The sequence below is a fragment of the Hemiscyllium ocellatum genome, chromosome 22 (assembly GCF_020745735.1).
Source record: "Hemiscyllium ocellatum isolate sHemOce1 chromosome 22, sHemOce1.pat.X.cur, whole genome shotgun sequence".
NCBI classification, from domain to species: domain Eukaryota; kingdom Metazoa; phylum Chordata; class Chondrichthyes; order Orectolobiformes; family Hemiscylliidae; genus Hemiscyllium; species Hemiscyllium ocellatum.
Window position 1 is genome coordinate 43,397,587 of NC_083422.1, and position 10,827 is coordinate 43,408,413.

A 10,827-nucleotide genomic window follows, 5' to 3' on the forward strand; every position below is an offset into this window, starting at 1 on the left:
TATGCTAAATCCAGACATGTAAAATGACATTAGATTTTAAAATGTTTTGATCTTCAATGTACACACCAAGATCTGTTGATGAAATCACTTTCTGGATAGGACAAAGAAGGTATCATAGTTACGGCTAAAATATCAATGTGTTTTAGGTCAAACAAAATGCAAAAGATTTCTAAAGCTGAAAGCACATCTCATTAAGTAGTCAGTGTGACTGAATTTATAGCTGGGAACCTTAAATTCTAAATAACTAATCACTGAAAGGAAGACATCCTTCTGGAGTGTTTTAAAGAACGATTTCATGTTCCTCTGACTTGCAATTGATTGATATTTTGTTGATTGTGTTTTATTTAGTATAATTATAACTCATGCATTCTCTTCCAAGAGTCCTATTCCTCCCTATCCTTTCGATTGACATCCGTAAACAAGATGTCGAAAGCAAGATCTCAAAAATAGAAAAGAATAATTTCAGGCACTCAGCACATGCACTAAGTAATCACAGAATCAGGATGTTTGCAATCTCAGTGTCACATTTGATTCCACGATGAGCGTCCAACCTTACATTCATGCTACTACTCAGCTATCTAATTCCACCTCCATAACTGTAACCCTCAATTATGCCTTTGCTATCTCTTGATGCAACTTTGCCAATGCAATCCTGTCTGGTTACCTATACACATTCTCTGTAAACTTCTCATCCAAAACCTCACTACCCATGTCTTAAGTTACATCATCTCCTATTCTCCTTTAATCCAATGCTCTTCATTAGTGAAAATAAAAATTCACAGAAATATTAAACATACACAGAAGAAAATGTATTTTACTATAAGATTATGTAAAATTTAAATATTAAAATCATTAATAAACAGTGTCTTTATATTTGCAAAGCTTCACATTAAACACCAAGAAAAACCCAGAAACCGCAGTTGCAAGGATAGCCTAGAGATTTTTACACAAGTGGTTTGGTCTGAAGTGGACTGTCTGAAAATGTACTGGAGGAAGAGTCAATCAAGGCAATCAAGAGGACATTAAATGATTATTGCAACAGAAATAATGTGCAAGGGCATGGGGAAAAGGCAGAAGAACTGCAGTTAAGGCATAATGCTTATTGGAGAGCCAGTGCAGATACAAGTGGCTGAATGTCCTCCTTCCATGCTATATTTATTATATGATTCTGTTAAATGGGCTGAATTTCAGTCAATATTAACTACATTCAAAAGAAGAACAACAAGTAAAACAGATGGTCTTTTCAAGGTCTGTCAAACTATCCCACTCCGTAATGGCTACAGCATCATGACTAAATTGCCCTGACTTTCCAAAGCCTTGCCACTCATTATTCCAGAGTAGATGAGAGTTGAGCATGGGGATTCTGCAGAATACAGCATAGCAGTCACCAAAGGAATTGCTCAGGTACTTGAATACTTTGCTGGGCAATTCCTCTACGCTTGGAACTCTCAAAGTCTCTACCAGAAAGTTTAGACTAGTAAATACATATTCTAAGTCCTGGCAAGTATTCAATTAATCCCATACAAACCTTATGCATCCCAGCTGCACCTTCACCAGATCACATATGCACCCAGATGCTGCACAGACACTACCAAGCATCCCACACCCTCACCCCTTGCCCCTCTGCACTGCTGACCCTTGTTCCACCGCCTCTGAACTCCTCCTCTTCCCCCCACCCCCAACACTTCCTCTGTTCAGCACCTGATAGCTCCCTCCCTTGCCAATGAACCCAGTTTCCCCTATTCACCTCAACCTATTCTAAACAATGCATCACTCACTTGATATCCTTCCCACGTGACAACCTAACTTTACCCCCTTACCCCTACCCAGCAGGCACCCTTCCCCACCCCCCCACCCCGACTCTCTCAGCACCCTAATCCTCATACTTTACTTTCGTACTTACCATTTGACAGTAGCTGTCAAAGAAGCTGCCTGGACCTACAAATTTCAGAATATGGCAGCTGAATGCTATGAAAAGGGGAGACAAGCATCAGAATTTTCATGTCAGCTTGCATATTGAATGGATATATTTCAGAAAATGTACACTCAACTGATGTTTGGTCTCCACAAGTAGAGGAGTCCACATGAACAGTGAATACAGTAGACTACACTGAAGGAAGGGCACATAAATCAGTACTTTACCATGCTGGTGTTAAATTGGAAGCAGAATCCAGATTAGTATCATTATCTGTGCATCACCACAAAGGACTGAAATAAAAGGAGCAATACATCTGGGACTGCAAGATTCTATTTAAAGAAAATTCAATTTATTTTGAGACTGAGGGAAGGTACCAAGTAATTTGTACAATTTGTAACAAAGTTATGTAAACGAAGATTGACAGCAATTGTCAAATCAGCATTGAACACTTCAGGGGTCAAACTGTCAATGTGGCGGTTATATGGTTCAATATTTGATGTCAGGTACAGGTCAAGCTTGGGACAGTAATTTGACTTGTGAAGTTATAGTGTGATGTCGACAATCATTGAGTTGCATTATATCTGATGCAATGCTGAAGGAAAAATAATTATATCTTCTTCTGCCAAGTATTCAAACTGGAGCCCAGTGACCACATGACACAAAACTGGCAGCATACAAAAGAAGAAATCAATTTCTCCTCTTACATTGAAAGATTTTTTAAGAAAAATCAAGAAATTTGGGAAGTAGCTAGAAAGTAGAGTTCAGGCTCATTCTGAATGGAGGAGGGGCTGAATGCTCCAATCTTTTCCTATTTATGGTCTTCTTAACACCCAATGATTAAGTCATAGAATCATTTGGCCCATTCAGTCCATGTCAGGTAATTCAATCAGATATCTGATCTTCAAACTGAATTCCCACTTGCAAACTGCAGCGTTCAGGTTTCATATACTGAAGTTAACCAATTGTAAAATAAACATATCAAACTCATTAACCATTCAAAAGTTAGAAATGCTCCAGATGAGCACTAGGCTTTCAGTCCTGTAATAATTTATTATTTACACCTGTTCTCAGTTACAAGCAGTGTACAATAGTCCTTAAGTATGTATGTTATTACTTAGATCAACTGCTTTTCCTTCTCAAACAGTTATGGAACAGATTCTTAAAGATTTCAACCAAAGACAATGTTTGTAAAATTTAAATTGGACTGATAATTTCCTTGACCTATGACCCAAGTTGCTTAATAAAACTTGCTTATGGCTCCATAAAGAAACAACATGAATTCATGATTATACTATGTATGCCAAACTCGCCAGCCAAGCAAACAATTATTCACTAATTAAGAATTGTGTCTATTTTAAAGAAAGAATTTCTTTATGATGGCGTTGTTAATGTTATCATTCTGCATTATTTAATCATGAAATAAGGTACAGTTCAATAAATTCTAACAATTTACTTACCGCCTATTTCTCCTGATACCCTGGGCTACTTTTAACATGAACAATCTAAGGAAATTGCAGCAACATTTACTATCTCTCTGCCATGCCTGGTTCTCAGGCTTTGTCATTGCACAGAGACACCATAGACCCAGTGTAATATCTGTACCTCACCCAAAAAGAAAAAGGAACTTAGGCTAGGATTGAGTGGACTGTTCTAATCATGCTACAATTTGATTTTTAAAAAATGATATACCAGTGGAAATTGTACTTTTTGTACTTAACAGAGAATGTGACAGCAATGTTTGAATTGAATGGAATAGCAGGAAGGCTTACTCTCCCAAACAGACTTGCCTTCTGAGGTTGCTAAAAACATTCCGACTTGCCTCTTTCTTATTTTAATTGTTGATAGCATTTTTCATTTGAACACATTTTCTCTTGGGACCAGATTATGGAAAATATGTTTACAACCCAATCTTGACATAAGACAAATTAAGATATCCATAACAATGAATAGCAGGTCGTGTGCAGCAAATTCAGTCAAATTGTGTAAAACTGTAACAGAGCTAAGCAACGAGGATAGGATTGCTGCAATAACATGATTTTCAGGAAGCATCCCATGAGAAACATGCTTAAATGAAAGCCCCAGGACTAGATAAGGAAGTGGTAAATTGGTTACGAAACATCACGTAAAGTGTAAGGGCAAAAACAAAAATAGCCCTGTTTGGAGGGCAGTGCCCAAAGGTTGATATTAGGGCCTCAATATTTCTTTATAATCTTAATGAAAGCCTTATAAATAAAATTATTAACTTGGAAGTTTGTGTTATTCTTCTTTCTAATCCACCTTATTAAGGAGGTAGGGACAAAGCTTGAAGATCTAAGTGTTTAAATATTTTGGCAAATCATGTTTCACATTGAGAAAGTAACTGCCAATGCCTCTAAAAAAGATGATCACAAAATGAAGGGTACTTTGTTACATCACATCAGAAAAAAAAGCTTCAGTTAAGCATTTTGTCACACTGTACAAGAACAGTTGCTGGAACAATTAGAACACTGGGTAATAATGAAAAAACAACAAGGTAGATGTTCATGGAAAGCAAGTGGACAATCCACATAGCTGCATAAAAATAACACACCCAGTTTTACTTTTGCCAATACAAGAGAATCAGTGGTACGAGAATTAATATGATTCCAGGATTAAGACTTTTGAATATAAGTGAAAAAGAACATTCAATTCATTCTCACTGGAATAACAGATTGGAGACAGAGTACATTGTAACTGCTCTGGAAGCTTCAGAAGTAAACGCAGTAGCAATTAAAAGCTAAAAGAAAAATAAAGGTTCGTTACAGCTACCACAGATAAAGTGGGTGTGAAATATCACAAGCATTAGCACCAAATGACTGAAGGTGAATTAACAACTTACTTTACACACAAACTGATTTCCTTGAAGGGAACACTGGGCATAGTGTAATCCTCTGATTTCTCTCCACACCTGCCAAGATTTCCCAGCGACTTCTGTTTTTGTGTAAAGCAGGATATTGGATTGTTTTTCATATTTAGTACTCGTGTCAAAAAACATTCTCCTCCTATATGATGTATTTATATTTTCTGAGGAAACAAATGGTTTACATTTTGGACTTCAATATCAGAATCAAACCTTGCCTGCTCTTTAAAGTCCTGCATGCGTCAATCAATGAATCTTAGCTGTAATAAATCCTCAAATACGGCAGTGTGACATTTTTTTTAAACATCCATCTCAAGCACCAATTATTTGTGGCTTTCAAGTTATTGAGAAACAATTCATCTCCCAGTGCCATGCCAATTACAAGTCAAGACAAGATGAATTTCCCTTGGGTTGCATTAGTGACAACACAGGTCTAAACAGAAGAAGAATCCCTGCTGAAGATCTCTCTTGTGATCAGACTGCGCAGGTGCAGGTATGATTTTGTCACAGAATGGTGACATCCAAATAGAGTGCAAAACACACATTGAAAACACTGAATCTCAGCCCAGATATTAGTATTTATCCCACTGTACGATCAGTAGCCATTGTAGTTGATTTGAATACCAGAAGACCACCAGAAATGGGAGCAGAATTAGGCCATTGGGCCAATTAACTCTGTTCTGCCAATTCATCATGGCTGATATGTTTCTCAAGCTCATTTTCCACATAATCTTTGATTCCCGTAGTAATCAAGAATGTATCTACCTCTTAAATACACTCAATGACTTGGCCTCCACAGCCTTCTGCAGCAAGGAGTTCCACAGATCCACCCTTTGACTAAAGACATTCCTGCTCATCTCGGTTCTAATGGTTCATCTTTTAAATGTGAGGCTGTGCCCTTCAGATCTTAATCTCTCCTACTATTGGAAATGCCTGCCCATGTTCGCTCTATCCAGCTCTCTCAGTATTCTGTAAGTTTCAGTTTCAATCAGATTATGCCTCATTATTCTAAACTCCATTGAGTACAGGCCCAGAGTCCTCAACCACCTCCCACATGAAAAGCTCTTCATCCTGGGATCAATCTTATAAAGTTCCTCTGGAATACCTACAAGGCTAGCACATCCTATCATATGTGGTATGGTCAAAGTTTTATACAATCTCAGCAGTGCATCTCTGTACTTGTATTCTAGCCCTCTTGAAATGAATGCGAACACTGCATTTGCCTTGCTAACTGCCAACTGAATCTGCAATGTTAACCTTAAGAGAATCCTGAACAAGGACTCCTAACACCCTTTGTGCTTAAGATTTCTGAAGCCTTTCCCCATTTTGAAAATAGCCTGTGTTTCTATTTTTTCCTCCCATAGTGCATAACCTCACACTTTACCTGCACTCTATATGCCACTTCTTTGTCCACTCTCCTAGCCGGTCTTTCTGCAGACTCCCCACTTCCTCAATGCAAACCGTCCCTCCAACTATCTTCATGTCACATGAGACCTTAGTAACAATGCCTTTAGTTATACCATGCACTAAGGCATGTTTTGCTTGTTAGAATGAAATAAAGTGCACAAGTTGAAGATGGCCCTTCAAAATATTTGATCTAATCCTTCTAGAGCCCATCCAGCTACAGCATTTAATTGTTTGTTAATAACTTCTGGACTAGCTGCAACAACAATTTTGGCATCTTGTTCCAGTTATCTATAGTAAAGAATTACTTCTTGATATCTGTACTAAAGTTGCCCTTCACAACCATGAAATTATGTTTGAATCCCTTCTCTAACAGCATTGTTTCAGATTTACTTTCTATGTACAAGCTGCCCTCATATCAATTTCAAGGCTAAAAAGGCCTGGTTTAAATGGATTTTGTAGCCCTGAAGCTTTACACCAAGGATCAGCATCATTCCTCTTCTCTTTCATGTTTCTAATACCAGGATTCATCCTTCATGCCATGGAGATCACAACTGTATACAATAGAGCATGGCTGAGGGATGACCTTATAGAGGTTTACAAAATCTTGAGGGGCATGGATAAGGTAAAGAGAAAAGGTCTTTTCCCTGGGGTGGTGGAGTCCAAAATTAGAGATAATAGGTTTAGCGTGAGGGGGAAAAAAATTTAAAAAGGGACCTAAGGGGAAACGTTTTCACGCAGAGGGTGGTGCATGTATGGAATGAGCTACTAGAGGAAGTGGTGGAATTGCTCGTGGTGTAGTGCTGGTACAATTGCAACATTTAAAAGGCATCTGGATAGGTATACGAACAGGAGGGTTTAGAAGAATATGGGCCAAGTGCTGGCAAATAGGACTAGATTAGGTCTGGATATCTGGTTGGCATAGACGGGTTGGACCCTGACTCTATGTAACAGATTCAACATACGTGGAGAGAAGTTAAGCTCAATCCTCTTCAAGCGAGATAATCCTGCATTCTGTTTATTTTGTTTATTGTAATTCTGTGGTTCAGACGAATTATAATGATAAAGTCAGCATCATCACATTGGACTACAAGGTTGTTCTCTCATGAGTGAATCAGCCGTCCAGCCATCTGAGCTAATCTGCACCAGTTCAGTTCAGACGAGTGATAAGACAACCAAAACCCTCCAGTTGCCTCTCCTCCCATCTCTCCACCTCCAAGTTGTCATAGCACTTAGACAAGTATAATAGAGCAATCTGCTTCCACCTGCATCTGGCCTGCCTCATTCACGTACAATATTAACTGCAAAGACGTAGCATTTTAAATGCCTGAACTGGAAAATTATTCCAGTAAATCTCCCCTGATGAAAGTGATTCATTTGGACAGAGAAGCTAATAGTAATAGCATGCTACGAACTACAGTTAACAACATTTCTCATGATATACAAGTTATACAGCAAAACATGACATCACTAAAAAGATGGCCATGAGTCATATTGTACATCATTGGAGAAGGTTGATTTATAATTGAGATGCAGTTAGTTCCCTTCATTTTGTGCTGTTCCTCAACATCAAAAAGCTCGACCGAACAGACAGCGGTACAAAGGTAATGTCCGTTGACTAGTAATCCAGATACTCAGGCTACTACAAATTGGAAGAATTTAAATTCAATTCATGAAACCTAGTCTTAGTAATGGTTGCTATGAAACTAATAGTTAAAGTTCCACTGGATTCCCTGTCCTTTAGGGAAGGAAATCCTACTGTCCTTTCCCACTCTGGCAAACATATGACTCCAGATTCAAAGCAATATGATTAATTTCCCTCTGAAACACACTGCTGAGCAAAAAAAAAGTAATGATGTCAAAATCCCAAAGAATGAAAACATCAGAGTACACAGTGGTAGAGGTTAACATTTCTGCATCAGGGGACTTGGTTTGGTTCCAGCCCCAGCCTTGAGTGACTGTATGTGGAATTGGTAAGCTCCCCCCCCACCAATGTCTGCATAGAATTCTGCCATGTGCTCTGGTCCAAAGATGGGCAGATTAGGGGATTGGCCATGCTAAATTGTCACATAGTGTCCAGGGATGTGCAGAATAGGTGAATTAACCATGGTAAATGCGGATTTATGGAGATAGGGTGGAGGGGTGGGTTTTCATAGGATGCTCTATGGAGGATTGATGTGGACTCAATGGGCAGAGTGGCCTCTTCTTGCACGATAGGGATTCTGCAAAGCAGCCCAACTGATTGCCACCCAAGTTGTCTGCTTAAAAAATTTCATTCAGTCCACCACTAGCACACAATTGCCATAGTGCATTGCATGTACAGAATGCACACTAGCCAGTCGTCTTTGACAACATCTTCTAAATAACCTATAAAACCTAGAAAGCCAAGGGAAGCAGACACTGCAGAACTATCATACACCATCCTGACTTCAAACGTTATAACCAATTCTAATGCAGTCACTTGGTCAGTATCCTGGAACTAGCTTCCTAACAGCACTGTGGGCATACCAATGCACTGGATCATGAAGGTGGCTCCTCGCCACCTTCTCAAGGGCAATGAGGCATGGGCAAGACATGCTGGGTTTGCGACAGGTACTTCCATGTCACGAATGTTGTTTTTTTTCTTTTAAATCCCATACCAGAGCAGCGTGGCAAAAATATCATCTGCAACTTAAAGATTGTGCCAAGAGATGACTAAGGGGCGCATGCAGCACGATGCAGTAAGCGCTCCATTAATTCTGATTTGGGTACTGCAGAAAGTTGCAGCGAGGACAACATCTCCTCTACCACCGCCACCTCACACATACACAAAGAACACAGTTTAAGCCATCTGCCACTGACTGTACCTGATTTTGTAGTTGGGTAAAGTATGTTTGCGCTTGATGACCCTCTTGAGCTGGTTGACAATGATGGTGGTGAGCTGGGGCATGGGCCGGCCCTCGAACTGCGACTTCACCTCGAAGTCGATGAAAGGCTCGTCCATGAAGGCGAAGGACCAGTGGGTGAAGGGGCGGCGGGTGAACTGCAGCCTGAGGCGGCCCACCACCCTCCTCATCTTGACGAAGAGATAGGCCGACTTGCCGAAGACCAGGTCCACGTCGATGGCCAGGTGGAAGCCGCCGTTGTACTCGAGCTCCAGCTCGAAGTTGAGCTCCTCGGGCACCCCGCCGGCGGCGGCGGAGGCGGGACCGGCACCCGCACTTCCCGCGGCCTCCTCCTCCAGGGAGCCCGGGCCTGGGCCGGGACTGGGGCCCACGGCCGGCTGCAGCAGGCGCGCGCTCTTGAAGACGGGCAGCGCGTTGCCCAGGGAGATGTCGCGCAGGCTGAGGCCCTCGAGCAGGCGGCCCGCCGTCTTGGTCTGCAGCAACTCCTCAAACTCCACCTTGATCTTCTTGGTCAGCCAGTGCCGGACGATCGGGGTGTCCCTCAGCTCCCGGAACAGAAACAAGAAGATGGCGTTGAGGAAGTGGCAGCTCTCGGCCGGGGGCTCCCTGCCGCCGCTCAGGTAGTCTTTGAGCGAGGGCTCGACCACCGGCTTGACATACTGCACATGCCGGGGCACCGGCTCGGGCTTGTTCCGGTACAGCAATAAAACCTGCAGCAGGAGAACACACAGGGCTCCGGCCACAGCCGACAGCAGCATTAAATAAATCATGGTGGGGCTGGAGGGGGGGGGGGAGAGAGATTCACCTCAGGAACATGTTTACACACTCTCTCTCTCTCTCTCTCACTGCTCCGTGTTTACATGAACCATCCCCAGCAGCTACAACGAGAGGAGCTACTACTGCAGCTGCTGCTGCTCCGACCTTCCCTGGATGGCGTGCACACACACGCGCAGCGCGCCCCCGCCGCAGCCGCAAAACCACGTTCCCCCCGCCGCAGGTTCCGCTTTGCAAGAGAGAGAGAGTGAGTCTCTGTCAGTGCCTTAACCCACCCCTCCGCTCGGGCCGGACCACACGCCAGCTTCTCCAATTCAAGGCAAGCCCAAGGACCACTTCCTTCCACCCCCCCCTCTTTGCTCCGATGACCACTCAGCAAAAGGGAGCCCCATCATCTTTCTGCCTCTCCACCCTAAAAAGGCACAGTAAAAGGTTACTTCTGTTCTCAACCAACATTTTTTTTCCCTTTACTGATAATCTGGTTAGAATGACTTTTGTTCTTAATCAATCTGTCTGTTTGAAAGTTAGCAGCATTTCGAATAGTCATTCAGATTTTTCTTTGAATTGGGGCCAGCCCCGACTCGGGAAGACGACAGTGTTTCCCCATTTCTCCTCAACGGGACTGCATGGGTGATAGCTGCTTTCTAACATGGCCACTTGTGAATAAACTCTATTTCCGCCGCTCTAAAGTTTGCACCCACCAACCCCAGTGACTCCCAGCTGACTTGCAAGTTCAGGCGCAAAAAGAACGGAACATTACATAATGTACTTATTTGAGGTGAACGAGAGCCAAGGAAAAGGTCCCGGACTTTTAAATCTATACAGTTTATTGTTAAAAGCCTTGCTAAGTTTAAAGTTAAAAATCACAACATCAGGTTATAGTCCAACAGGTTTAATTGGAAGCACACTAACTTTCGAAGCGACGGTCCTTCATCAGGTGATAGTGGAGGGCTCAATCCTAACAGAAT

At 41.9% G+C, this 10,827-nt stretch overlaps 1 protein-coding gene across 1 annotated transcript in view; it reads right to left on the reverse strand.

Moving 5' to 3' along the window:
* Positions 1-10,018, reverse strand: part of pdzd8 (PDZ domain containing 8) — a 189,490-nt gene extending 179,472 nt beyond the window's left edge. The window contains exon 1 of the mRNA XM_060842128.1: positions 9,047-10,018. Within this exon, the coding sequence (XP_060698111.1) occupies positions 9,047-9,855 (809 nt within the window). The 5' untranslated portion in view covers positions 9,856-10,018. The remainder of the gene's footprint in view (positions 1-9,046) is intronic.
* Between the last annotated feature and the right edge of the window lie 809 nt (positions 10,019-10,827).